Consider the following 27478-nt stretch of genomic DNA (forward strand, 5'->3'; position numbering starts at 1 on the left):
AAGTGAGGGGCAGCCCTGAGGGCCACCGGAGTTGCTCCTCCATGTAGCAGCTTGGTTCTTGGCCTTGGGCCCCTCCTGCATGCTGGGGCTGCTCCCCCAGCTCCAGAGGAGATGGGAAGAGATACCAACGAAATTCACAGCTTCTTTATTCTCTTTATCCACACAGAGAGCCTAGTTCTGTAGGTATATTAGATGTTTGGGTGACAGAAAATAAAATAATTAATAGGCAGGATGACATGAGTAGAATTCAATCAAAATCACAAGTTTAAGAAATAATTTTAAAAATAATAAAAGAATTACAAGCTATTGTATGAAGAGGTTTTTCAGATAACCTGTCTGTCCTGTTAGTTTTATAGGCACGTTATTGATGCCAAAGAAGCATGTGTCCAAAGAGTTTCCACAAGGCTTCCTTGAGCTCCTGGTTCCTCATGCTGTAGATGAGGGGGTTCACTGCTGGAGGCACCACCGAGTACAGAAATGACACCACAAGGGAAAGGGATGGGGAGGAGATGGAGGTAGGCAGGTAGGCAACTATGACAGTGCTGATAAACAGGGAGACAACGGCCAGGTGAGGGAGGCACATGGAAAAGGCTTTGTGCCGGCCCTGCTTAGAGGGCATCCTCAGCACCGCTCTGAAGATCTGCACATAAGAAAATGAAATGAAAACAAAACATGCAAATGCTAAACAGAGACTAACTACAAGAAGCACAATCTCCCTTAGCCATGACTCTGAGCAGGAGAGCTTGAGGATCTGGGGGATTTCACAGAAGAACTGGTCCACTGCATTGCCTTGGCAGAGGGGCAGGGAAAATGTATTGGCCATGTGCAGGACAGCATCGAGAAAGCCACTGCCCCAGGCAGCTGCTGCCATCTTGGCATAAGCTCTGGTGCCCAGAAGGCTCCCATAGTGCAGGGACTTGCAGATGGCAACGTAGCGGTCGTAGGCCATGGCGGTGAGAAGGGAATATTCTGCTCCAAACAAGAAGACAGAAAAAAAGACCTGTGCAGCACATCCTTGATAGGAGATGGCCCTGGTGTGCCAGAGGGAATTGGCCATGGCTTTGGGCAGAGTGGTAGAGATGCAGCCCAGGTCGAGGAGGGCAAGGTTGAGGAGGAAGAAGTACATGGGGGTGTGGAGGCGGTGGTCGCAGGCTACAGCAGTGAGGATGAGGCCGTTGCCCAGGAGGGCAGCCAGGTAGATGCCCAGGAAGAGCCCGAAGTGCAGGAGCTGCAGCTCCCGCTTGTCTGCGAATGCCAGCAGGAGGAACTCGCTCACAGAGCTGCTGTTGGGCATCTGCTGGTTCTGGCCATGGGGTCCTGCCCAAGGAACAGAAAGACGATGATAATTAACCATAGATTTATCTGAGAAAAACAATTTCCATTCCTTTTTTAAGCACTCCAATGTGCTTCCCCACTTCCAGGCACATATTGGCAGGTCTCTTTTATGTGTCCTGATTGATGCTGAGGGTGTCTCTGGGAGCACGGGACTCTGCTATGGGCAATGCAGGTGTCAGCTCTGCCCTAAAGAAAAGGAACATGTGAAAATCTCAGATTAAATTCACTCCTGAAATATTGAAATTATCCACTTTGTTGTTCCTTGTTTACCCATCTGTGGTGGAGGGCTGATGGGAAATCTTTGTTGTATATTTTCATTCCTTTTCATTCATACTCAGAGGCAAAGGACTGTCCCTGTAGTGCAGAGTGTCCTTCAGAGAGGACAGCCAGTCTGTCCATAAAGGCTGGTCTCTTCTGCTGGCATCTCTTTGAGCTTCACGACAATTACATTCAAATATTCACCTGAAAAAAATCAGGACACTGCTGGAAGTAGAAGAATCTAGGCTCAGAGGGCACAGCTCCAGACACCTCAACCTGTCCCCATACCCCCCTTCCCCCAAACCCACCAAGGGCTCACTCCATGTGCATGTGAAACCCCCATCCCCAGCCAGCCTGGAAACAAGAATAGCAGCAGCACGGCCAGGTGGAGAAGCCAGGAGGAATGCCAGCGTGCTGCTGCCAGGGGAGGCAAGACCAGGGAGGGACAGATGTTCATTGTTTCTGTCCTCACCAGGAGCTGTTTGTCTCCACCTCTCCTCCCTGTCCGCACTCACAGACCCCATTCCACAAGCTCCGTGCTCAGCTCTGCCCTATAGAGGACTCCTGAGGACAGGGCACTGTCCAGGAGCATCACAGAGGTTGCAGCTCCTAAAGATCGGCTCAGGTAAGCCCTGAGGAGAGTATAAGCATGATATTGCTGTCGTCTGTACGCTGAGATGTGAGAAGAGAGTTTATAAGTCTCATCATTTCCATATTGGTCTCTCAGTTCAATACTCCAGGAGTCTCAGTCTCCTGTACAATCCTGACAACCCATTATCATGAAACCTGCCTTCCCACCACTGCAGGAATCTGAAAGCAGACTACATAAAATGCCTTCCCCTTCAGATAAACCAAGTCTTCATCTTCCTCTCGAGATTTCCCCTCACAAATGCCATTCTCTAAAGCATCTTCTACTCCTCGCTGGAGAAAGAGGAAGAGCCATCCAAACAGATGCTATCAGGCATCAGATGTGCCAGCTGTAGAAAACACCTCTGGCAACCTCACCTGCATTGCCCTGCTGCCAGAGACTCACAGTGTCAAGAGTCTGCAGATCTCTCCTGCCACATGCTGCCCTCTGTTGTTGTGCTCCTCACTGCCTCCAAGCCCTCTCTCCTTCTCTCCTCTCCCTGTGCCACCTGCGGTCAGAGCCCCCAGCCCTGCTGCGCTGTGCAGAGGAGCTGCTCCTGGGCAGAGCTGTCTCTCTGCAGTGCTGCCCACTTGCCACGAGCTCCCTGCAGCACAGGAGCCTGGCCCAGCTCAGCAGCACAGCACCCAACCATGATATCACTTCCTCTGTCCCACTGGGCTCCCTCAAGATGTCCCTGGGCTCCCCACAAACCTCCTTGGAAACACACCAAAGCAATCACCGATGTTGCCTCCCTCAGCTGCTGGGAGGCTTCTTTCAATCCGTGTCATTCCTCCTGCCAGAGACAGAGCTGGGTATGAGAAACTCCTCCCCTTGTCCTGTCACAGGCAGGACAGATGGGCAGTGACAGGCAGGGATCTGTGTACCCCTGCTAAGGGACAGGATTCAGCTGTGTCCATTGAGGCATCTCATTCGGGGTCTGTAGTCCTGGGGCTGGAAGGGGGCTCAGCTCCTTCCATCCACACCTCATCTGGGCATTCCCCCTGCCTCTGTTCTGCTGGGCACAAAATCTCCTTGTCCCATGTTAAAGGATGGAGATGGAGAGCAGCAGGGAGTGGTTTGGATGGAAGCACCTGGTGACATCTCAGGTGCCAGAGCTGCTCCAAGGTATTTGTGGGTATCTGCAAGCTCCAATGCAGTAACTCTGGGAGTCAGGGCCACATCTGAGGACATCCTCTTGGATCCTGCTGGGAAGTCCCTTTGGCCAAGGGAAATGAAAGCAAAGGCCCACAGGTAGACCAACGAAACCTTCTCCTTACTCACTATGTTCAGGGCAGCCTGCAGAGGTAACTGTGGTGATTTTACCTCGCTAGGCAGCTGAACTTCACAACAACTGCTCTCTCTCACTCCCCCTCCTTAGAAGAGGGTGAGAAGAAAGCATGCTAGAAAGAAAAAAACTCATGGATTGTGATAGGTACAATTTAAGTAAAGGGAAAATGAGAAGGGAAAAACAAACAAGTAAAAAACAACAAAACAACAACAGAAAAGGCTGTGTGGCAGCACAGAGATAGATGAAAGAGATAAAGAAATTACTCTCTATTTCCCATCAACAAGTGATGTTAGGCCACGTCCCAGGAAGAAAGACTCCAATATGCATAGTGGTTGTATGGGAGGATGACCGTTATTATAATGAGAACCTTTTCCCACCTTTTATTGCTGTTTTTATAACAAGAGCCCTTTCCCACATCTTATTGCTGAGTGTGACATCATATGGTTGGTTTAGCTCAGCTGCCCTGGTGATGTCCCCTCCTCACCTCTTGCCCAACCCCACCCTGCTGACTCTTGGGAGGGGGTTAGAGTGAGTCCTTATACTGTGCCAGCATTGCTCAACAATAGACAAAACACTGCTGAGATAACAATACTCTTCCAGCCACAAGTGCAGAGCACAGCACTGTATGGGCTGCTGTAGGGAAAGTTAACTCCGTCCCAGCTAGACCCAGTACACAACATAAGGGTGAATTATTTATAGCTCGATGGGCACATGACACCTCAGGCCATCAAGGCAGAGATGAAACATACAGATGGGCTCATGATTGAGGGGTGAACCTGACCATGGACACTATAGCACAGGTTATTCATGATTGTGAAATGTGCTGCAAACAAGCAAGCCAAGCGGTCAAAGCCTCTTTGATATGGAGGATGATGGCTGAAATACAAATATGGAGAGGCCTGGCAGATTGATTACATCACACTCCCCCAAACCCGCAACGGCAAGCGCCACGTACTTACAATGGTGGAAGCAACCACCGGATGGCTGGAAACATATCCTGTGCCCCATGCCACCGCCCGGAACACTATCCTGGGCCTTGAAAAGCAAGTCCTATGGCGACATGGCACCCCAGAAAGAATTGAGTCAGACAATGGCACTCATTTCTGAAACAACCTTATAGACACTTGGGCCAAAGATCATGGTATTGAGTGGGTATATCACATCCCCTATCATGCACCAGCCTCCGGGAAAGTTGAACAATACAATGGACTGTTAAAGACTACACTGAAAGCAATGGGTGCTGGGACATTCAAAAATTGGGAAACACATTTGGCAAAGGCCACCTGGTTAGTCAATACTAGAGGATCTGCCAACCGAGCTGGACCTGCCCAATCAAACCTGTTATGCACTGTAGAAGGGGATAAAGTTCCTGTAGTGCACGTAAGAAACATGCTGGGTAAGACGGTCTGGGCTACTCCTGCCGCAGGAAAAGGCAAGCCCATTCGTGGGATTGCTTTTGCCCAGGGACCTGGATGCACTTGGTGGGTAATGCAAAAGAATGGGGAGGTCCGGTGTGTACCTCAAGGGGACCTAATATTGGGTGAGAATAGCCCATGAGTTGAATTGTAGTATGTTAATTATCATATAACACTGTATGTCATCACTACCATGGTTGCTATATATCATAGATGAAAATGGTGATTAATTAGAAGGTATTGGAAAGAGTGTAACCTGAGCATGACATAAATGGTATGGAATAAGGGGTGGATATCTGTCCTGGTTTCAGGTAGGACAGAGTTAATTTTCCTCCTAGTAGCTGGCAGGGTGCTATGTTTTGGATTAGGATGAGAAGAGCGCTGATAACATGCTGATGTTTTAATTGTTGTAGAGCAGTGCTTACACCAAGCCAAGGACTTTTCAGCCTCTCGCTCTGTCCTGCTAGCGAGCAGGCTAGGGATGCAGCAGGAGCTGGGAGGGGACAGACCCAGGACAGCTGACCCAAACTGGCCAAAGGGGTATTCCATACCATCTGATGTCATGCTGAACAATATATAGGGGTGGCTAGCCGGGGTGGAGGGGGCGGCTGGCTGCTCGGGGATAGGCTGGGCATCGGTCAACGGGTGGTGAGCAATTGCATTGTGCATCACTTATTTCGTACACATTATTATCAGTAGTATTATTATAATTACTATTATTTTCTTTTCTGTCCTAATAAACTGTCTCTATCTCAACCCACAGGCTTCATTTTCCTGTTTCTCTCCCCCATCCCAGAGAGGTAGAGGGGAGGGTGAGTGAACGGCTGTGTGGTGCTTAGCTGCCGGCCGGGTTAAACCACAACACCATCCCTGGAGGTCTTTAAAAGACATTTAGATGTAGAGCTTAATGATATGATTTAGTGGAGGACTTGTCAATTTTAGGTCAGAGGTTGGACTAGGTGATCTTGGAGCTCTCTTCCAACGTCAATGACTCTGTGATTCTGTGATTCTTGATTTTGAAACATGTCAAGGCATTAGATTCCTCAAGGAATCCCTGAGCTCCTGGTTCCTCATACTATAGATGAGGGGATTCACTGCGGGAGGCACCACTGAGTATATCAATGACACCACCAGGTCCAGGGGTGGGAAGGAGATATAGGGGGGCTTCAGGTGGGCAAACATGGCAGTGCTGACAAACAGGGAGACAACGGCCAGGTGAGGGAGGCACGTGGAAAAGGCTTTGTGCCGGCCCTGCTCAGAGGGCATCCTCAGCACAGCCCTGAAGATCTGCACATAGGACACCACAATGAAAACAAAACAACCGAAAATTAAACAAAGGCTAAAAGCAATAATCCCAGCTTCTCTGGAGTAGTCTGACTCTGAGCAGGAGAGCTTGAGGATCTGGGGAACTTCACAGAAGAACTGGTCCACTGCATTGCCTTGGCAGAGGGGCAGGGAAAATGTATTGGCCGTGTGCAGGACGGCATTGAGAAAGCCACTGCCCCAGGCAGCTGCTGCCATCTGGGCACAAGCTCTGCTGCCCAGGAGGCTCCCGTAGTGCAAGGGCTTGCAGATGGCAATGTAGCGGTCATAGGACATGATGGTGAGAATGCAATATTCTGTTGACATAAAAAATACAAACAAAAAGACCTGTACAGCACATCCTTGATAGGAGATGGCCCTGGTGTCCCAGAGGGCATTGGCCATGGCTTTGGGCAGAGTGGTGGAGATGCAGCCCAGGTCGAGGAGGGCAAGGTTGAGGAGGAAGAAGTACATGGGGGTGTGGAGGCGGTGGTCGCAGGCTACGGTGGTGAGGATGAGGCCGTTGCCCAGGAGGGCAGCCAGGTAGATGCCCAGGAAGAGCCCAAAGTGCAGGAGATGCAGCTCCCGCGTGTCTGCGAATGCCAGGAGGAGGAACTCACTCACAGAGCTGCTGTTGGGCATTTGCTGCCCTTCATCAGGGACACTGCCAAAGAAGAAAAAATGTAGAGTGTTAGAGAAAATTGCTCTGAGCTATACTCATTTGATTCTTCAATGAAGCCTTCACATTGCCTTTCTTTCTAGGGGACCTTTGTGTCTCTCCCTGTCTGAAGCCCTGCTGTGTGCTGGCTGAGTGTCCTGTACACAGCAGCCGCCTCTGCCCATCAGCTCCATTGGCCGTCGCTGCTCCAGAGCAGTGGTACACAGAGGTGTCAACAGAGTCATGTGCTTGGAGGAGGGTTCCAGGGAAGGGGATCCCTCTGTTGAGTGAGGGGTGTTTGGCCGTGTGATTCCATGTGAGTCTTCCCTTCCCTTCTCCACCCAGAGAGATGAAATCATCTTGCAGACCACCTGTATCTGGCAGGAGAGAACAGGGAGCATCTCCTCCTGCTTCACCCCCCTTGCACAGCACTCCCTGTCAGAATCAGACACCACCAGCTGCCACGCTGGGCAAGGGAGAGAAGCAGGCATGGGCAGGCAGGGCGGACCCAACCCAGTGCAGAGGCTGCGGTGTTGGTGAGGTAGAGCCTGTCCTCACACCCCTGTGCCATGTGCCCTGCACAGACAGCGGAGGGTAAAGAGCTCTGGAGGATGCCTTCCGCCACGGAGGAAGGTGGCTGGGGTGGGATTGCAGCAAATGTGTCTACTTACACAGAGTTTTGGGTTTCAGACACCCCATCCCATCTGGAAGGTGTTGTTGGTAATGTTAAACAAGCCCCATGGCCCAGTTGTTGAGGTCACATCCAGGAGGGCTGCTCTGTTCATCCCCTGGTGCCCAGCTGCTAGCTGCTTGCAGCACTCAGCTGGGGGATGGCTGCACTCAGAGGTTGTGTTGGAAAATCACCTGGGCTGTGCTGGGATAGGAGGGCACCAGCTCCAAGGGCAGATGGAAATGACTCCCTTTTAGCGCAGCTGTGCAGAATTCAAGTACATGGCAAGGATGCTGATTCACATGGGCAGATCAAGGGATCTTGGATATAGCAAAGACTGTAAATGATACTCTGCAGGAGCTCTCACTTCTTGCCCATGTCCCTGCTGCCTGCAGCTGTCCCTCCAGCAGCTGTTTCTCTGTCCCCACGTCTCCTCCCGTCCATGCTCACAGACCCCATCCCACCAGCTGTGTGCCCAGCTCTGCCCTACAGACATCTCCCGGGGATAGGGACAGTTCTGGGGACATCTCCCTGTCGGCAGGTCCTTAATGAAAAGCTCAGAAAACCCCTGGTGCAGTCCGTAAGCAGAGATAAGTGTTTTCTAAGGTTTGTCACTAACCTGTCTATGTCTCAGTTCAATGCAATAGGAAGCTCAGTCACCTGTGCAAATCCAACCACCCCATTAACACAAAGCCTGCCCCAGAATCAGAGCAGGAAAGCACAGGCAGAGACTGCAGAAAGTACCTTCTCTTCGCAGGCAGCCCCTGCCCTGCCCTTCCTCTGTCCAAGCCCCTGGGCTCCCCGGGCAGGCTGAGTGCTGAGCCTGGCAGGCGGCAGAGGCCTTGCCCCAGCACACAGCCCCTGGGGCACAGCAGGGACCCTGCTCTGCACCACAGCCCTGGGCACCCCTGCAGGTGCCCTGTAGCACCTTCTCCTCCACACCGCACAAGCCACGATTGACATCCTGGCAGCTCCTGGCCAGGCAGAGACGTCCCGGATTCAGGAGCTCCTTCCAGAAACCTCCCCTGCACTGTCCTGCAGCCAGAGACTTACCGTGTGCAGAGCTGTGAAGAATTTCTCCTGCACTGAGTTCTCGTCTGCCCGCACCCTCCAAGGCTGCCTGGAATCCCTTTCTGCCTGGGTGCCTGCGGTCAGAGCCCCCAGCCCTGCTGCGCTGTGCAGAGGAGCTGCTCCTGGGCACAGCTGTCTCTCTGCACCAGGGCCCTCTTGCCAGGAGCTCTCTCTGTCCCAGGAGCCCGGCCCAGCTCAGCAGCAGAGGCCCAGCCCAAGGCATTGTAATCACCCCTCTGGTAGGCTTTGGTGATGAGCCCACAAACCTCAGGCACTGAGAGACAATTGAAGAAATCTCTTCAAGAAGTCCAAGTCAGATGCAAGTTTCCTGGAGTGCCCCCCTGAGGGCCAGCACTGACATAGCCTCCCTTGGAGCTCGTTAGAGCAGAGCACTGGAGGCAGTGAGGACAAGTAGACAAAGGCAATGTGAAGGTGACACTGATGTGTAGACAAACTGGATGTGTTTCACCAAGCATAAGGGCCAAGCCTTGACCCTTGGCCCCTGGGAGAGGAGATCCTTTCCCTTCATACATTGCTCAGTGCTCTTCCTGGGGCAGTAGGAGATGGGGATGTGCATGGCCAAATGCAGGAGAATGGTACGACCCCTGCTTAGTTCATGGGTGGGGGCGAGGAGGCAATGAGACCCTGGTGCTTTAATGATAGGCTGTCTCCTCATCGGTGTCAGTGTCAGAGACAACAGCCATAGCCATTGACACAAAGACCTCAGTCCTGTTGGGACTTTCAGCCTTGCCACAACCCTCTATCCTGTGACATCAGGCTGTCTGAGGAACTCCCAGACCTGCATTTCTTTCCCTGCTGGTTCTAGACCTTTGTCCTCGTGATATCACAGCACATTTGAGCTGAGTGCAATAACTCAGATTTTCTTGGTGGCCATGCTCCTCGTAAGGCAGCTCTGTAGGAAGCTGGCTTGGTTCCTGGTGAGCAGGCACCACTGCTCGTATGGCATCCGTCGTGGTGCCGATGCCCTCCTCCTCCTGGGCACTGCTCACTCAGCAGGGTTCCAGTCTGCCCTGATGTGTGGGGTTCCTCTTCCTCCAGGTGCAGGACTAGGCTCTTCTTCTTGTAAATGCCAAGAGGCTTCTGTAGGCAAAATCCTGCAGTTTCTCAACGTTCCCCCACACTGATGCTCCATACTGTCAGATGTTCATGTCTGCAAGCAGACCATTCAACCTTTGTGTTATTGTGATATCTCTCACAGGATAGCAGCATCAGGAGTTGCAGGAAAGTTTGGATAATACAGGAGTAACCAGTTGAATGGAATTGCAGCACAGAGTCACAGAAGGGTACGGCATGCAAGGCTGCCAGGTTCCACCTCTTCTCTGCTTCCTTCTCATGAATGCTGTCAGTTTGTCTGGAGCTGTGTCCTAAATGTTATGGAGTTGTGCAGGTCAAAATTAGAAAGGCCAAAGCCCAGCTGGAGCTCAATCCATCTATTACTGTCAAAAACAATAAAACTGTTTATATAAATACTTTAAGGAAGGGAGAATTAAGGAGAATCACCATCCTTTCTTGGATGTGGGGGGAAACCTGGTGACAAGAGATGAGGTAAAGGCAGAGGCACTTAATGCCTTCTTTGCCTCAGTCTGTAGCAGCAAGACCAGTTGTTCCCCTGGATATTTCTTCCTCCTTACGGCCGGTGCCAACATTTTAAGTTGCACTTTGTGGCAGTTTTTTCTCTCCTGCTCTTTCCTACTACCACAGAAAGCTCCATCAGGGTGGAAACCACTCCTAAAGTAGGAATTCCAACCCATCAGGCTCCTTGCGTCCTGTCAGCCAACCAGACAGAAGTCACCTCACCTGCATCTTCCAAGCCATGGGCCAGCTGCTGGCCTTGCAGCTTCTTGGCTAAACACACCCAAGCCTTGTGCCTCCTGCACTCCAGTCATGTGACTCAAGCAGAAGGGACAGGACAACCCATTTTCGGGGCCTTCTTTCTGTCTGGGTCCTCCTGGGTATGTAGGCAGAGGGGATCCCACAGTCAGCATGCCAACCAGGTGCCTTCTGCTGGCCTACCAGGGCCACTGGCAGATGTCAGCCAAAAAGTACAGATCCCAGGGAGAAGTCAAGGGTGACCTGCCACCTACAGACAGAAGTGACCTCACAGTCCCTTTCTGTGACACGTTCCTGCTGGTTCCCTATCAAATCCAGAGACAGAAGTGACCTCACAGTCACTTTCACAGTCACATTCCTCCTGCTGGTTCAGGAGATCCTGAGGTAGAGCTGAACTCTCTCTATTCCTTTAGGGACTAGGGCCCACCATTCTGCGTTAGAGAGTAAATGGGAAGGTTTGGTGTTCTGTGTGTATCAGGTCTGTGGTTAGCATATGGGCAAGCTCTGTGGTTTAGGGGTTTTTTTTAGGTCTGCCAAGAACTTGTCTAGGGCTAAATAGAGCATTTTAATGCCGGTGTTAAGGGAAGGGATTAGGGTGAGCAAGAGAATAAAGGTAAGGGAAAGGGGCTATGGGCTGAGTTTTGCTTCAAGAGATACTTTGAGTTCAAGCATTAGAGAAGTGGATTCCTGTCAGAGTGTTAGAGTAGCATTTAGGTTTAGGGATTAAAATTACTGGTTCAAATAAGGTAAGGGCCATACATGACTGTTTTAAGTCAATGTTACCACAGCATCGACATTACATGACCCCTCTTACCTCTACGAAATCATTAATTACTGCTGGCCATGCTCCACTTCCCACCCCAAAATCTCACATCTCTCTTGTCCAGGCTGCTCCTGAATTCCCCATATCTTATTGGGACCAGCTTTCTGATAACATTCATGATTGCAGAGTATCGTTCTCACCTCTTTGGCTACTCCATTCCTGAGAAGGAAATGGCATTGTAGTTAGGAGGGAAAAGGACACACAGGTCTTTAGGAGCATCCTCCACAATGTGCCCATCAGCTCTGCACCTCCTCAAAAATATGCTTCCTAGTTTTAAGTTTTGTTTCCCAAATGGCTTCTATGGATCCAGGTTTATTTTTCCTAGACCCTCATGCATGCTTCAGTTTTGGATGTGCAGGGATGGGATAAGGAAAGCCAAGGCACGGATGGAACTGAGCTTAGCAAGGGATGCAAAGAATAATAGGAAGAGATTCTATAGATATATTTCTCAGAAAAGAAAGGCCAAGGAGAGTGTACCCCCTCTCTGATGGATGAGAAGGTTGAACTGGTAACAATAGATATGGAGAAGGCTAAGGTACTCAGTAATGTCTTTGCCTTAGTCTTAGTATTCACTGCCAGTCAGGCTTCCCAAGTCTTTCATTTCCCTGAACCCATAGAAGGAGGCTGGGGGGCAAGGTCCCACCTGCTGTAAGTAAAGAGCAGGTTCGAGACCACCTGATGAAACTGAACACATACAAGTCTATGGGACCTGATGACTTGCATCCCACGGTCCTGAGGGAACTGGCTGATGTAGTTTCCAAGCCTCCCTCCATCATATTTGAAAAGTCCTTGCAGTCAGGTTATGTCCCTAGTGACTGGAAAAAGGAAAACATCACTCCCATTTTTAAAAAGTTTAGAAAAGAGGACCCAGGGAACTACCGAATGGTGAGCCTCACCTCTGTGCCTGGCAAGATCATGGGAAAGATCCTCCTGGAATCAATGTCAAGGCACATGCAAGACAAAGAGGTGATCCGAGATGGCCAGCATGGCTTTACCAAAGGGTAAATCGTGCCTTACCAATAGAGTGGCTTTCTTCAATGGAATGACTGCATCAGACGACAAGGGAAGACTGACCGATGTCATCTACTTGGACTTCTGTAAGACCCTTGACACGGTCCCACATGATATCCTAGTCTCCAAATTGGAGAGATACGCATTTGGTGGGTGGACCATTCAGTGGATAAGGAGTTGGCTTGAAGGTCACACCCAGAGAGTGGTGGCCAACGGCTCTATGTCCAAGTGGAGGCTGGTGACAAGTGATTTACCTCAGGGGTGTGTCCTCGGACCAGTAATGTTTAATATCTTTATCTATGACATAGACAGTGACTTCGATAGTGAGACAGTGAGACAGTGAGATCAAAAGTGAGACAGTGAGACAGTACATTCTGCACTTGTAGCCCAGAAGGCCAACTGTATCCTGGGCTGCATCAAAAGAGGAGTGGCCACCAGGTGGAAGCAGGTGATTGTCCTCCTCTGCTCTGCCCCTGTGAGGCCCACTTGGAGTCCTGCGTCCATGTATGGGGTCCCCAGCACAAGAAGGATGTGGATCTGTTAGAATGGGTTCAGAGGATGGCCACAAAGATGATCAAGGGGCTGGAGCACCTCTCCTATGGGGATGTTCAGCCTGGAGAAGAGAAAGCCCCTGGGTGACCTCTTTGTGGCATTTCGGTATTTAAAGGGGGCTTATAAAAAAGATGGAGAGTGACTCTTTACTCAATCAGATAATGACAGGACAAGGGGGAATGGTTTTAAACTAAAAGAGGGGAGATTTAGGTTAGAGGTTAGGAGGAAATTCTTCACTCAGAGGGAGGTGAGGCAGTGGAACAGGTTGCTGAGAGACCTTAGAGATGCCCCATCCCTGGAGCTGTTCAAGAGCAGGCTAGATGAGGCCCTGGACAACCTGATCTCATGGGGGGCATTTCTGCTTATGGCCAGGGGGGTTGGAACTAGATGATATTTAAGGTCCCTTCCAACACGAGCCATTCTATGATTCTATGGTCTTATAAACTATACCTCAAGCATGACTCCCATCCCATCAGCCTTCCTGTGGTCTGTCACCTGACCAGAACAGAAGGTGCCTCACCATCATCTTCAATGCCATGTCCATGCTTCTGGCCTTTACGGTCCCTATCTGTGCCACATTCCTCCTGCTGGTCTGTCAGCTCCAGAGACAGAAGTGACCTGCCAGACTCCTTCACAGCCACGTGCCTCCTGCAGGCCCAGCAGATCCCGAGGCACACCTGACCTCATCACAGCATTCCCAGCCAGCTCCTCCTTGTGGCCTTTGATCTGATCACATACATTTCATCTCACATGCCTCTTCCAAAGCCACGCACTGCTGCAGGACCTCATTGTCCATGACCTGCCCCAAGAGAATAAACAGCTTAAGTTAAGGGTAGGAGTGGGGTTAAAGCTGAGATGTGTTGTGTGCATGCTGGAGGGCTTTGGGAGTTAGGTGTTCAGGTTAATGTTTAGGGATTAGAGATCACATTCCAGGGTTAAGGGAATGGCAAGGGCATTGAGGGAGGGATTGGTTTTCTGCTCAAGGATCCTGCTCAAGGTTTAGGATAAGGGAAGATTTGAGGCTTTTAGTTTAGGTCTGGGTTGGGGGCTAAGGCTAAATCTGGCATTTTACTCCTTGGTTAGGCTTAATCATCCTTCTGCTTGCCCTTCTACTAGAAGATGGATTTGACATCTGCCTTTTCCAAGTTCCAAGGAATGTCTTTGATCAATTTGTCCTTTCCAAGGTCTTTGAGACAGGTCTTATGATGACATCTGCAGCTCCACTAGCTCTCACCCTTCCAGAACCACCTCTAAGCAACCTGAGGATTGATGAGGGGGATGATGAAGGTTTGGGAAAGAGATTAAGATCTCTGAGGAGGGCTGTTCTGCTCTTCACACAGACAGTGATGGCGGTGTCATAGAAAGCAGTGACACTCATGAGGACAATAGAGCAGGTGGATAAGGCCTTGGGCCTGCCAACACAGAACACACACACATGAAAACTGCATGAGAGGAAGATTGGATCCAAAATATACATTATGAAAGCAAAGACAATGAGTATCACCATGGCACTGCAGGAGAGCTCCAGCAACGGGACAAAATCACAGAAGGGGTCCATGACACTGGGGCCACAGAACTGTAGCTGGGAGGAGGAGAAATAATTACTGTACATGAGAGAAATTCCCCTAGTTAAGGTACAGCTGCCTTCTGGATTCAGACCTTCCACTTCCCAAGCCTTGCAGAGAACAGGGATGGCATACAGCCCAGGGCTGACCGTAGGACATGGCCCCCAGCAGGAAGCACTCCGGTCATGCAGAAGATGCAGCTGATAGTGCTCCCACCTCTGTGAGCAAAGGGGGTGCTGTCCCCAGTCAGGAAGCTGGCCAGCAGCTGGCGCAGGGTGGTGGAGCTGTACAAGGTCTGCAAGGAGGACAAATCTCCCCCAGGAAGAAGGCCACGGGCATCTGCAGGTGTTTGCTTGTAGGCGCCAGCACAGTGATGAGGGTGTTCCACATCCCAGTCACCGTGGTGGTCATGCAAAAGAAGAAGAAGAAATTTGTCTATGGGTAGAGTATCTTCCAGATGGACAGCTGGGGAAACTTAACGAATGGTGTCTTAGTGTCCCATTCCCCTTTCTTCAGGGAAACCCCTTTAGAGCATTCTGGTCCCCCCTCTCTTGTTAGGACCAATGAGCAAGATGTTTCTTTCTCAGTTCCTAAAAGAAATATTGAAGGGTTTTCAAAGGGTTAAAATGATCCCTGGCAGTCATGGCTGAGGTGTGCTACCGCACCATGGAAAAGGAAAGGATTAAGGGAGGGAATCATTTGTACTCATGTTAGACAACCTCAGTCCAATAGCACAAATCACACTTCTAAAATGCATCTCTCCTGTGTTCAGAGAGGAGCAGTCGGTGATGACTTCAGCCTCCTTCAAACACCACACCCCAGCAGAGACCCTGCTGCCTTCGGGAGCTGTCAGCCCTGAGGCCTTGGGGACACCTCGAGGGAGTCCAATGGCACAGAGCAAGCGATGCCATGGTCCGGTGCTGTGCAGCTGAGCTGGGCCGGGCTCCTGGGCCCAAGGGGAGCTCGTGGCAAGTGGGCAGCACTGCAGAGAGACAGCTCTGCCCAGGAGCAGCTCCTCTGCACAGCGCAGCAGGGCTGGGGGCTCTGACCGCAGGTGGTACAGGGAGAGGAGAGAAGGAGGGAGGGCTTGGAGGCAGTGAGGAGCGCAACAACAGAGGGCAGCTTGCAGCAGGACAGATCTGCAGGCTCTTGACACCGTGAGTCTCTGGCAGCAGGGCAATGCAGGTGCAGTTGCCAAAGGGGTCTTCTACAGCTGGCACATCCTATGGCTGATAGCATCTGTCAGGATGGGTCTCACTCTATCTGGAATGTGGACTAGAAGATGCTTTAGAGAATGGCATTTATGAGGGGGTATTTCAAAAGGAAGACCACGTCTTGGTTAATCTGAAGAGGATTTTTTTTGGTTGTGTGCTTTCAGATTCCTGCTGAGGAGGGAAGGCAGGTTTCATGGCAATGGATTTTCAGGACTGTAGAGGAGACTGAGATTCCTAGAGTATTGCACTGAGAGATTAATATGTCAGCGATGAACTTGATAAAGTCCTTTCAGCCACTACAGCTGGAAGACTGCACCAGCATCATGTGTGTGTTCTCCTCAGTATTTACCGGAGCTTCTGTTTAGGAGCTGCAACCCCTGTGATGCCCATGGACAGGGCCCTGTACTCAGGAGTCCTCTGCAGGGCAGAGCTGAGCACACAGCTTGTGGGATGAGGTCTGTGAGTGTGGACAGGGAGGAAACATGGGGACACAGAACCAGCTCCCAGCAGGGACATGGGCAGGCAGCAGGGACATGGGCAAGCGGTGAGAGGGAGCTGCTGCCAGAAACGCTGTGCGAGGGAGAGCTCAGGCACCTCCCTGCCATCCCCTGCAGGGCAGAAGCCTTCCCTGGGACACCCCCTGCTCTTTTCTCCCACCAGCAGAGCTTCTGCCCTCAAGCCCCCGCTGTCCCCAGCAGGAGCTACCTCCTCTGCAGGTAGAGCTGCAGCACAGGAGGGTCTGCTGAGTGTCCGTCTGTCCCTCCCTGGCCTTGCCTCCCCTGGCAGCAGCACGCTGGCATTCCTCCTGGCTTCTCCACCTGGCCGTGCTGCTGCTGTTCTTGTTTCCAGGCTGGCTGGGGATGGGGGTTTCACATGCCCATGGAGTGAGCCCTCAGTGTGCTTGGGGGAAGGGGAGTACGGGGACAGGGTGAGGGGTCTGGAGATGTGCATTTTGAGCCTGGATTCTTCTGCACTCAGCAGTGTCCAGGTTTTGTAGGCACTGGAACAGGCACCATGGGGAAAGTGTCACAGCACTGAGGCTGCCAGAATTCAACAAACATTTGGGCTTCCCCCTCAGGCATATGGACTGATTTTGGGGTGTTCATGTACAGGTTCAGGGGTGGAATTTGATGATCCTTGTGGAACCCTTCCAAGTCAGAATATTCTATGATTCTACAACTCTAGGAACATAGGAGCAGAATTGTCCTGTAGCTCAAAGATCTGCCAGCACAGGGCAGCTGAGACCAGGACTGATGGACAGACTGGATCTCCTCTCTGAAGAGCACTCTGCTCTAAAAAGGCAGTATCTGTAACTCTGAGAATCTACAAGACTTCACTTGGAGTGCAGCAGAAATGCCCAGGATTTATGCCATAGGAAAAGTCCTTAGAAGTGGGGTGAGCAGCTAATCAAACAAACAAATAAAAAACAAAACAAAAACAAAAAATATGCACACACAAAAAAAAAAAAATCCCAACAGCCCTGCTCTGCAGTTGGATGAACTGGAAGCAACAATATGGAAAAAGTCTTTATTATCAGGTGATTGAATCTGGAATTACCCAATGTTCCTTTTCACCTCCTGGTGTAGGGCAGGACTGACTCCTGCACTTCCTAGAGCAGAGTCCCCTGCTCCCAGGGACACTGCCAGGCAGCATCAATCAGAACTCCTGAAAGGGACCTGCCAAATGTGTGCCTGAAAGGGGACAAGTGTTTAGGGGGTGTTAAGAGAAAAATGGAACAAGTTCTTCTCAGATAAGTATTCTTACTTATTAATACATTTTTCATCCTTGGGCAGGACTCCATTCCCAGAAACAGCAAATGCCTAACATCAGCTCTGTGAGTGAGTTCCTCCTGCTGGCATTCGCAGACACGTGGGAGCTGCAGCTCCTGCACTTCGGGCTCTTCCTAGGCATCTACCTGGCTGCCCTCCTGGGCAACGGCCTCATCCTCACCGCCGTAGCCTGCGACCACCGCCTCCACACCCCCATGTACTTCTTCCTCCTCAACCTCGCCGTCCTCGACCTGGGCTGCATCTCCACCACTCTGCCCAAAGCCATGGCCAATGCCCTCTGGGACAACAGGGCCATCTCATATCAAGGATGTGCTGCACAAGTCCTCTTTTTAGTCTTCTTCATTGGAGCAGAGTTTTCCCTTCTCACCGTCATGGCCTATGACCGCTACATTGCCATCTGCAAGTCCCTGCACTATGGGAGCCTCCTGGGCAGCAGAGCTTGTGCCCAGATGGCAGCAGCTGCCTGGGGCAGTGGCTTTCTCAATGCTGTCCTGCACACAGCCAGTACATTTTCCCTGCCCTTCTGCCAAGGCAATGCTGTGGACCAGTTCTTCTGTGAAATCCCCCAGATCCTCAAGCTCTCCTGCTCAGATGCCTACCTCAGGGAAGTTGGGGCACTTGTATTTAGTTTTTCTTTAGCATTTGATTGTTTTGTTTTCATTGTGTTGTCCTATGTGCAGATCTTCAGAGCCGTGCTGAGGACGCCCTCTGAGCAGGGCCAGCACAAAGCCTTTTCCATGTGCCTCCCTCACCTGGCCGTTGTCTCCCTGTTTATCAGCACTGCCATGTTTGCCTACCTGAAGCCTCCCTCGATCTCCTCCCCATCCCTAGACCTGGTGATGGCAGTTCTGTACTCACTTGTACCTCCAGCAGTGAACCCCCTCATCTACAGCATGAGGAACCAGGAACTAAGGGAAGCAGTGAGGACACTGCTAGAATACACAATTATACAGCATATTCACCTATAATAATATACATAAAATCAATAATGCTGTGTTTTCTCAGGAAATTTTAAGATATATTTTTTAGTATTTGTCTTTATTATTATTTTCACTAACTATTGTTTCTGATAGAAATAATATTCTTATTCTCCTACTTGTTAATCATTAACCTATAGATCCCGGTTTCCTGTGTAGATAAACCCAATAAGGAAGTTTTCAGAATTTCAGTCTTCTCAGCTGCCATCTCTTCCCACCTCCTCTGGGGCTGAGGGAGCAGCCCCAGCATGCAGGAGGGGCTCAAGGCCAAGAGCCCAGCTGCCACATGGAGGAGCAGCCCTGGTGGCCCTTGGGGCTGCCCCTCATTGCCCGCTGGGCTCTGCCTCTCTGCTGCCTTTGGGTCGGGGCTGCTGCTTCCCTGGAGCCATGGCCATGGCCAGCAGCAGGACGTGGCCTTTTCACTGCTGCTCTCTTGGCTTCCACATTGTTCTCTTGTGCTCTTGTGTCTGGGTTAGTCCTGAGGTCTCATGTGCCTCGATGACAGTCTTGTTGTCTCTGCAGTGACATTCCTGTCCCTGCAGGCAGCAGCAGGCAATGTGCAACCCTGGGTCACAGCTGGCCTCCCTGCTAGCACCACGGAAACAAAAGGGGCTGCTCAGGGCAAACCCAGAAGCCTGGATCCCTCTTCCAAAGCTGCTGCCAGGAATACAGCCAAGGGGTTGCTCCCTGCTCTTCTGTTTTCTGGGCTTCTTCATGGAGTGAAGGACACAGGCTGAAAGTCCTAGGGTGATCTGTGAGGGACCAAGGGCAGGACCAAGAGCTACCTTTATGACAGCACTTGCCAAAGCAGAAAACAACTGGTCTTGGACTCATCTGCATGAGAATGTGTCCAAAGCAGTGGGGCTGATGGCCAATGCCAGCCTGGAGAGGAATCTGGAGCTGCCAGGAGATGTCAGGGGAACCCAGGCACAGTGTGCTCAGTGAGTAGTGATTAGAACTCAGAAAATGAGTGACCATCCAAAGAATCTTTTAGAGGGAAAAACGAATCTGAGGTGTCCAGGGGCTAAGGAGGGATCTGCAATGCCAGGGGAGGTGGTGAAGATACAGCAGGTGAAGGCACATAAGACAGGAGAATAATTGAGGAGACCCAGTTTAAAGACCTGTGGTCCAGCTCTGGTGCAGCATTTTCCTGTCTTTTGTGCCCTTAGAGTCACCCCATGGTCCTGCCAAGCACTGCCTTGTGCTTATTTTCAAAAATAAATCAACCCCGCAAAATGATGAATATGCAATATTTCACCATCTCTGCAAACAGCCTCTGAGAAACTTCTACCCGGTCTTCGAAAGATAACCCCAATATTTATTGCTGAGCACCATGTCACTGAGTGCCACCTGGGAGACAGTGCTGGGCAGTGGGGAGGGCCAGGAGAAAGACTTGTGTGAAGGCTGTGAGAAACAAGGAAACTCAGGGCTTTGGCAGATGTCTATGGGTGGAGGAGGAAAAGGAGGGGAGTCCTGAGACTGGGGCAGTGCTGAAGGGCCCTACACAAAGCTGGACTGCTGGAGAAGTGTCGATCTTGCACGTGTACCTCAGCCTGGGAGAAGGGGCCTGCCCGCAGTGCGGGATGACTGGGCTGTGCTCAGCCATGCCCCAGGAGCTGACCTTGCTCTCTTCCTCGCCACCACTCCCCACATGGGGCAGGCCCTCAGGAAACACCCCTGAGACTGGAGATGCACCAACCTGCTGCGGTGAGGTGCCACTACTGCAGGGGAAGAGGGGAGGGTTGGAGAGACACGTGGGACCTGCGGGCAAGAGTGGTGTGTGCAGAGCATGCGCGGACATCTCCAGGGGCAGCATGATCCCAGGAGACAGCAGTGAATGGAGCCAGTAGAGCATGAGCCTGTCCGAGGTGGACTGACCAGAGCTCAAGTGCTCAATCTGGTGTGAGCAGGCAGAGGAGAGCTCTGCACCCCTAGGGCACGCAGCAGGCCCAGCAAAGGAGTCTGGTGAGTGATTCCTTGCAGCCCTGGGGCAATGGTAGTGACCACATGAGCTGGGTCTGCCTCCCAGCCTGCCCAGCACAGCCCTGCAGAGTGCCCCTGTGCCCTGGGCAGCACAGCCCCATTGCTCTGCAGAGCAGCACCGCCAGGTGGGGCTGGGGCTGGGGCTGGGGCTGGGAGGGCGCTTCCCCTGAGTGTCTTCTAGGCCAGCTTCAGCACATGGCTTCTGGACATGAGCATGATCCTCTCTGTGCACAAGGAGCTGAGAGACTGCCAACAGGTACGGAGCTTGGACATTGCCTGCAAGGTCCCTCCTGCCCTAGCACCTCTCAGGACTGGCACGGAACTGGCTCCCATGCATCAGAGAGTCTGGGAGTCCAGCAGCAGTGCCATGGGCTTGAAGGATCACAAACAGATCACTTCTACATGGGCAGGTCCTAGGCCAAAAAGGGGGAGTTTTGTAGGTGTGGTATTATAAGGTCAGTGGTGCCTCAGAAATTCTAAGTCTAGCAGGAAGTGAATGGCTGTTAAATGGCCTGTGAGGTGGCTTCTTTGAGAAATAGCTGGCAGCTCATCCCTTGACTCCTGGCTGGGATCAGTGCCATTAGGCTCACACCTGCGAAAGTACCTGAAAGGCAAGCAGAAGGCTCTTGCTGTGCATGTAGTTTGTGAGATCCGCTCTTTCTAAGTACATGGTAGGCCACATAAAGGAAGAGGTCTTGGGCAGGAGTTGGCATGTTAGAGGTGTCAGCATTTGCCTAAAGTCATCCTTCAGGGCTGCTTTCTGTTTTCTACACAGAGTGGGCTACTGCCTCCAAGATGCCCAGGGCAAACTGAACCATGCATGAGGGCCGGAAAAAGTTACCCTGGATCCATAGGACCCATTCTATATCCAAAAGTTAGAGGCAGGAAACAAATTTTTGGGGTGGTACAGAGCTGCTGGGCACATTGTGCAGTGTGCACCTACAGCCTTTGTGTTCTTTTCCATCCTGGCTTAGGTGCTGCATCTGTCTCAAGAAAGGAGTAGCCAACAGAGGTGAGACAGATACTCTGAGATCATGAAAGCCATCAGAAAACTGCCCCTAAGAAGATGAGTGATATGGGGAGGTCAGGAGAAGCCTGGCCAGGAGAGATGTGAGATCTGGGAGAGGGAAGAGGAGCTTGGCCAGCAGAAATTGATTTCTGGGAGGTTAGAAGGTTCAGGCAATGTTGATTTTGCTGTAACACTGACTTAAAGGAGTCATGTAAAGACCTTGCCCTATTTTAACTAGCAACATTAATCCTTAAACCTAAATGCTACTCCACACACTGTCAGGAATCCACTACTCTAATGCCTGACTTCAAAGCACCCCTTGAAGCCAAAACTCAGCCCATAGCCCCTTCCCCTTGCTTTTACTCTCTTAATCACTCTGATCCCTGCCCTTAACACTAGCATTAAAATGCTCTATTTAACCCTAGGAAACTGCTTGAGAGACCTAAACAAAACCCTAAAACACAAAGCTTGTCCATACCCTAAACACAGACCTGACACCCACCTGGTGCAACCAGCAGAATTTCGGGTTTTTTGATCACGGGAAGGTCTACGCAACACCGGGCCTGCTGGCACCACATGGGATGCGCCTCTCTCAGAGAGGGGTGAGGATTTTTGATCAGGAGTTGGCAGGGCTGATAGATAGGGCTTTAAACTAGAGCTGAAGGGGGAAGGGGATAAAACCAGGCATGCTGGTGATGAGCTAAGGGATGGTGTGCTAGAATCAGAGGGACTGTGTGCTAGTGAGGCCCTTCGGTTGGCTACACAAGATAGTGTGTAGGCAGGCGCATTTGAAGTGCTTCTACGCAAATGCACGCAGTAGGAGGAATAAAATGGATGAGCTAGAAGTCTTGGCCCAGTCCCGCAGCTACGACATCATCGGCATAAGCGAAACCTGGTGGGATGAGTCCTGTGGCTGGTGTGTTGCAATAGACGGTTACAGGCTCTTCAAGAGGGACGGGCAGGGTAGGCAAGGTGGGGGGGGTGGCAATGTATGTGAAGCATGGGCTGGACTGCGTGGAACTTCAAGTTGGTGATGGCAAAGTTGAGAGCCTCTGAGTAAGGATTAAGGGACGAACAAATAAAGGGGATGTTGTTGTGGGAGTCTATTACAGACCACCTGCCCAGGACGACAACGCCGATGAATTATTCTTTACAGAACTAAGAGATGCCTCAAGATCAACTCCCCGTGTCCTAATGGAGGATTTCAACTTGCCAGACATCAACTGGGATCACCACACAGCTGACACGAGCAAGTCCAGGAGGTTCATAAAGCACCTAGATGATAACTTCTTGGTGCAGGTGCTAAGGGAGCCAACTAGGAAAGGTGCCCTCCTAGATCTGTTGCTGGAGAACAGAGAGGGTCTTATGGGAGAAGTGGCAATTGGCGGCCGTCTCGGTCATAGCAACCATGAAGTGGTTGAGTTTAGAATTTATGGTGACAGAAGGAAAACTGTCACCAAAACTTCGGCCCTGGATATGGGGAAAGCAGACTTCAGGCTGCTCAGGGAACTAGTCAGCAAGGTCCCCTGGGAAACTGCTTTTGAAGGCATTGGCGCCCATCAGTGCTGGTCAATCTTTAAGCACTGCTTCCTAAAAACACAAGATCAGGCGATTCCAAAATATCGGAAGTCAGGCAAGCGGGGCAGAAGGCCGGCCTGGCTGACAAGGGAACTTCTACTGGAGCTTAGGCAAAAAAAGAAAGTGTACGGCTGCTGGAAGGAGGGTCAGGCAATGAGGAAGGAATACAGGGATGCTGTTTGTGTTCGTAGGGAGAAAATTCGTGTGGCCAAAGCCTAACTAGAATTGAAGCTGGCCATGTCTATGGGAGACAATAAAAAAGGTTTTTTTAGATATGTGAACACAAAAAGGAGAACCAAAGAAAACATAGGTCCACTACTAGATGGGGAGGGGCTCCTCACAGACAATGACACAGGCAAAGCAGAAACATTTAACGCCTTCTTCACCTCTGTCTTCAACACTGATGATGGGCTTCGGGACCCAGGGTACCCTGAGCTGGAGGACCATGACGGTGGGAATGACAAACTCCCAACCGACCCTGAACGTGTGCGGGATTTGCTGCTCCACCTGGATCCATACAAGTCTATGGGTCCAGATGGAATTCATCCCAGGGTGCTTAAAGAGCTGGCTGATGTCATTGTGGGACCTCTCTCAATTATTTTTCAAAGATCTTGGGAATCTGGAGAGGTCCCATTGGACTGGAAGCTGACAAATGTTGTGCCAATTTTCAAGAAGGGCAAGAAAGAAGACCCTAGCAATTACAGGCCTGTCAGTCTCACGTCAGTGCTTGGTAAAATTATGGAGAGGATGATCCTTGAAGTTACTGAAGCGCACCTGGGGGAAAATGCAGTCATTGGTCCCAGCCAACATGGGTTTGTTAACAAATTAACAAATTTGATTTCTCTTTATGATAAGATCACCCATCTAGTCAATCAAGGGAAATCAGCTCATGTGATCTTTTTGGACTTCAGTGAAGCTTTTGACACGGTTTCCCATAGGATCCTACTGGACAAAATGTCCAGCATACAGCTGAACAAAAACATCATACGATGGGTGAGCAATTGGCTGACGGACAGGGCTCAAAAGGTTGTGGTTAATGGGGCCACATCTGGCTGGCGGATGGTCACTAGTGGGGTCCCTCAAGGCTCCATTTTAGGGCCAGTCCTCTTCAATGGTTTTATAAATGATTTGGATGTGGGACTAGAAGGTGTTCTGAGCAAATTTGCTGACGACACCAAACTTGGAGGAGTTGTAGACTCGGCTGAGGGTGGAAAGGCCTTGCAGAGAGATCTGGACAGATTGGAGAGCTGGGCAATCACCAGCCACATGAAGTTTAACAAGAGCAAGTGCCGGGTCCTGCACCTGGGATGGGGCAACCCTGGCTATACGTACAGACTGGGCAACGAGACGCTGGAGAGCAGCCCCACAGAGAGGGATCTGGGGGTTGTGGTTGACAGCAAGTTGAATATGATCCAGCAGTGTGCCCTGGCAGCCAGGAGGGCCAACCGTATCCTGGGATGCATCAAGCACAGCATTGCTAGTCGGTCGAGGGAAGTGATTGTCCCGCTCTACTCTGCGCTGGTGCGGCCTCACCTCGAGTACTGTGTGCAGTTCTGGGCACCACAGTACAAAAAGGACATGAAACTGTTGGAGAGTGTCCGGAGGAGGGCGACGAAGATGGTGAAGGGCCTAGAGGGGAAGACATATGAGGAGTGGCTGAGGTCACTTGGCCTGTTCAGCCTGGAGAAGGGGAGGCTGAGGAGGGACCTCATCGCAGTCTACAACTTCCTCACAACGGGGAGTGGAGAGGCAGGTGACCTATTCTCCATAATCACCAGTGATAGGACCTGTGGGAACGGTGTCAGGCTGAGGCAGGGGACGTTTAGGCTGGACATCAGGAAGAGGTTCTTCACCGAGAGGGTGGTCGCACACTGGAACAGGCTCCCCAGGGAAGGAGTCACTGCACCAAGCCTGTCTGAATTTAAGAAGCGATTGGACTGTGCGCTTAGTCACATGGTCTAAACTTTTCGGCAGACCTGTGCGGTGCCAGGAGTTGGACTTGATGATCCTTATGAGTCCCTTCCAACTTGGGATATTCTATGATTCTATGATTCTATGGACTGCAGGAGGCACAAGGCTTGGCTGTGTCTAGCCAAGAAACTGCAAGGCCAGCAGCAGGCCCATGGCCTGGAAGATGCTGGTGAGGTGACTTCTGTCTGGTTGGCTGACAGGCCGCAAGAAGGCTGATGCATTGGGATGCCTACTTTAGGAGTGGTTTCCACCCTGATGGAGCTTTCTTCAGTAGTAGGAAAGAGCAGGAGAGAAAAAACTGCCACAAAGTGCACTTTGGAATGTTGGTACTGGCCACGAGGAGGAAGAAATGTCCCTCAAAGTGTTGTGCTGTGGTGTCTGAGGTCATCCAAAGAGTGTCTTTGATCAGACCGTCGCTTTGTGTTTGAAGGAACAGCTAGTGAGTGTTGATGAGACATTGGTGAAATTATGGAAATGGTGGGATGAGAGCAAGGTGGTGAACAGAGATGGGTGTCTGCAGTCATCAAGGAAACAGGTGAAAGTCATCAAAGTCAACAAAGTGCTCTGCTGGGCACTGCCCAGCCCAGCCCAGCCCCTGCCCACCTCTCCCTACCTCCCTGCCCTCTCCCCAGCCCAGCCCAGCCCAGCCCAGCCCAGCAGCCCAGGCTGGGCTGGCCCCAGGGCAGTGCCCACCGCAGGCTGCTGCAGGGCTCTGGGCACAGCCACCACAGCCCCAGCCCCTCGCAAGGCACCGCAGCTGCTGGGACAAAGGCAGCTCTGGGCCTCCCCAGCAGCCCCCGGGCTGGGGCCAGCCACAGCTCAGGAGATGGAGGTCCGTGAAGCTGCAGGAGCCCTGGTCTCTTGCCTGGGAGATCCCCAGCACAGAGTGCCTGTGCCGCGCAGGGCCAGCCCCGTTCCTCAGGCCAGGACAAGAGGCCTGGCCCAGGCACAGAGCAGCTCCAGATTCCTCTCCAGGATGCCATTTGCAATCAGCCCCAGCACCAGTGGGACAGTCCCAGGCCAGTTAGAGTACAGTTACTTTTTTCTGGGCCATGTGTCATCAAGGCAGGAGCTCCCAGGCCAGTCTTTGGTCCTTCACCTATCATCTGAAGCTCTGATTGAATGTCAGCACAGAAAAGTAAAAACCTTTTCAGGGAGCAGCTGCTTGGTTGTATTCCTGACACCATATTTGGAAGACGTGTGCAGAGATGCGTCAGAGATGCCACTGTACAAACAACAGGACTGTCACCCCAAGAGAACCTGAGAGCTAAGAGAAATGGAAGGGTGTAAGCAGAGAGTGTGGAAGTGAAACAAGAAAAGACCAGGTCCTGCTGCTGGCCATGGCCATGGCTCCAGGGAAGCAGCAGCCCCGACCCGAAGGCAGCAGAGAGGCAGAGCCCAGCGGGCAATGAGGGGCAGCCCCGAGAGCCACTGGGGCTGCTCCTCCATGTGGCAGCTGGGCTCTTGGCCCTGAGCCCCTCCTGTGTGCTGGGGCTGCTCCCCCAGCTCCAGAGGGGTTGGGAAGAGATGGCAGCTGAGACCAGTGTATATCTGATGGCTTCTTTGTTGTCTTTATTTACAGAGAAACCCCCAGAGTTTCCTCATTGCATCCTTCAGCTGTGGGTTCCTCATGCTGTAGATGAGGGGGTTCACTGCTGGAGGCACCACCGAGTACAGAACTGCCACCACCAGGTCCACAGATGGGGAGGAGTTAGAGGGGGGCTTCCAGTAGTCAAACATGGCAGTGCTGATAAACAGGGAGACCATGGCCAGGTGAGGGAGGCATGTGGAAAAGGCTTTGTGCCGGCCCTGCTCAGAGGGCATCCTCAGCACAGCTCTGAAAATCTGCACATACGAGAAAACAATGAAAACAAAACAACCAAAGACTAAAGAAAAACTGAACACAAGTAGCTCAACTTCCCTGAGGTAGGCATCTGAGCAGGAGAGCTTGAGGATCTGGGGGATTTCACAGAAGAACTGGTCCACTGCATTGCCTTGGCAGAGGGGCAGGGAAAATGTGTTGGCCATGTGCAGGACAGCATTGAGAAAGCCACTGCCCCAGGCAGCTGCTGCTATCTTGGCACAAGCTCTGGTTCCCAGGAGGCTCCCATAGTGCAGGGACTTGCAGATGGCAATGTAGCGGTCGTAGGCCGTGATGGTGAGGAGGGAATACTCTGAACCAAAGAAGAAGATGAAAAAGAGGACTTGTGCAGCACATCCTTGATAGGAGGTAGCCCTGGGGTCCCAGAGGGAATTGGCCATGGCTTTAGGGACAGTGGTGGAGATGCAGCCCAGGTTGAGGAGGGCGAGCTTGAGGAGGAAGAAGTACATGGGGGTGTGGAGGCGGTGGTTGCAGGCTACGGCGGTGAGGATGAGGCCGTTGCCCAGGAGGGCAGCCAGGTAGATGCCCAGGAAGAGCCCAAAGTGCAGGAGCTGCAGCTCCCGTGTGTCTGCGAATGCCAGCAGGAGGAACTCACTCACAGAGCTGATGTTGGGCATTTGCTGACTTTGGACACAGGTGTCTTTGAA

The 27478-nt window shown here is 51.6% G+C and overlaps 4 protein-coding genes across 4 annotated transcripts; 1 reads left to right on the top strand and 3 right to left on the bottom strand.

Moving 5' to 3' along the window:
* Positions 1-361: 361 nt before the first annotated feature.
* LOC126913716 (olfactory receptor 14A16-like) lies at positions 362-1294 on the bottom strand. The gene has a single exon (XM_050716800.1). The coding sequence runs from the start codon at positions 1292-1294 to the stop codon at positions 362-364; it is 933 nt and encodes a 310-aa protein (XP_050572757.1).
* A 4656-nt stretch (positions 1295-5950) lies between these two features.
* Positions 5951-6868, bottom strand: LOC118260752 (olfactory receptor 14C36-like). The gene has a single exon (XM_035571213.1). It carries the CDS (start codon positions 6866-6868, stop codon positions 5951-5953), a length of 918 nt encoding a protein of 305 aa, XP_035427106.1.
* A 10577-nt stretch (positions 6869-17445) lies between these two features.
* On the top strand, positions 17446-18399 carry LOC118260775 (olfactory receptor 14C36-like). The gene has a single exon (XM_035571231.2). The coding sequence runs from the start codon at positions 17458-17460 to the stop codon at positions 18397-18399; it is 942 nt and encodes a 313-aa protein (XP_035427124.1). The 5' UTR covers positions 17446-17457.
* Positions 18400-20789: 2390 nt separating this feature from the next.
* On the bottom strand, positions 20790-27280 carry LOC118260776 (olfactory receptor 14J1-like). Its single transcript, XM_035571232.1, has 2 exons — positions 26606-27280; positions 20790-20804 (listed from the first exon to the last, which is right to left on the bottom strand). The coding sequence occupies exons 1-2, from the start codon at positions 27278-27280 to the stop codon at positions 20790-20792; spliced, it is 690 nt and encodes a 229-aa protein (XP_035427125.1).
* Positions 27281-27478: the final 198 nt, after the last annotated feature.

Source organism: Cygnus atratus, unplaced genomic scaffold (assembly GCF_013377495.2).
Source record: "Cygnus atratus isolate AKBS03 ecotype Queensland, Australia unplaced genomic scaffold, CAtr_DNAZoo_HiC_assembly HiC_scaffold_37, whole genome shotgun sequence".
Classification (NCBI taxonomy): domain Eukaryota; kingdom Metazoa; phylum Chordata; class Aves; order Anseriformes; family Anatidae; genus Cygnus; species Cygnus atratus.

What these genes read in the sequence shown, in the direction of transcription:
- LOC118260776 (XM_035571232.1), bottom strand. Translation starts at nt 27,280, where the DNA reads ATGTACTTCTTCCTCCTCAAGCTCGCCCTCCTCAACCTGGGCTGCATC.
- LOC126913716 (XM_050716800.1), bottom strand. Translation starts at nt 1,294, where the DNA reads ATGCCCAACAGCAGCTCTGTGAGCGAGTTCCTCCTGCTGGCATTCGCA.
- LOC118260775 (XM_035571231.2), top strand. Translation starts at nt 17,458, where the DNA reads ATGCCTAACATCAGCTCTGTGAGTGAGTTCCTCCTGCTGGCATTCGCA.
- LOC118260752 (XM_035571213.1), bottom strand. Translation starts at nt 6,868, where the DNA reads ATGCCCAACAGCAGCTCTGTGAGTGAGTTCCTCCTCCTGGCATTCGCA.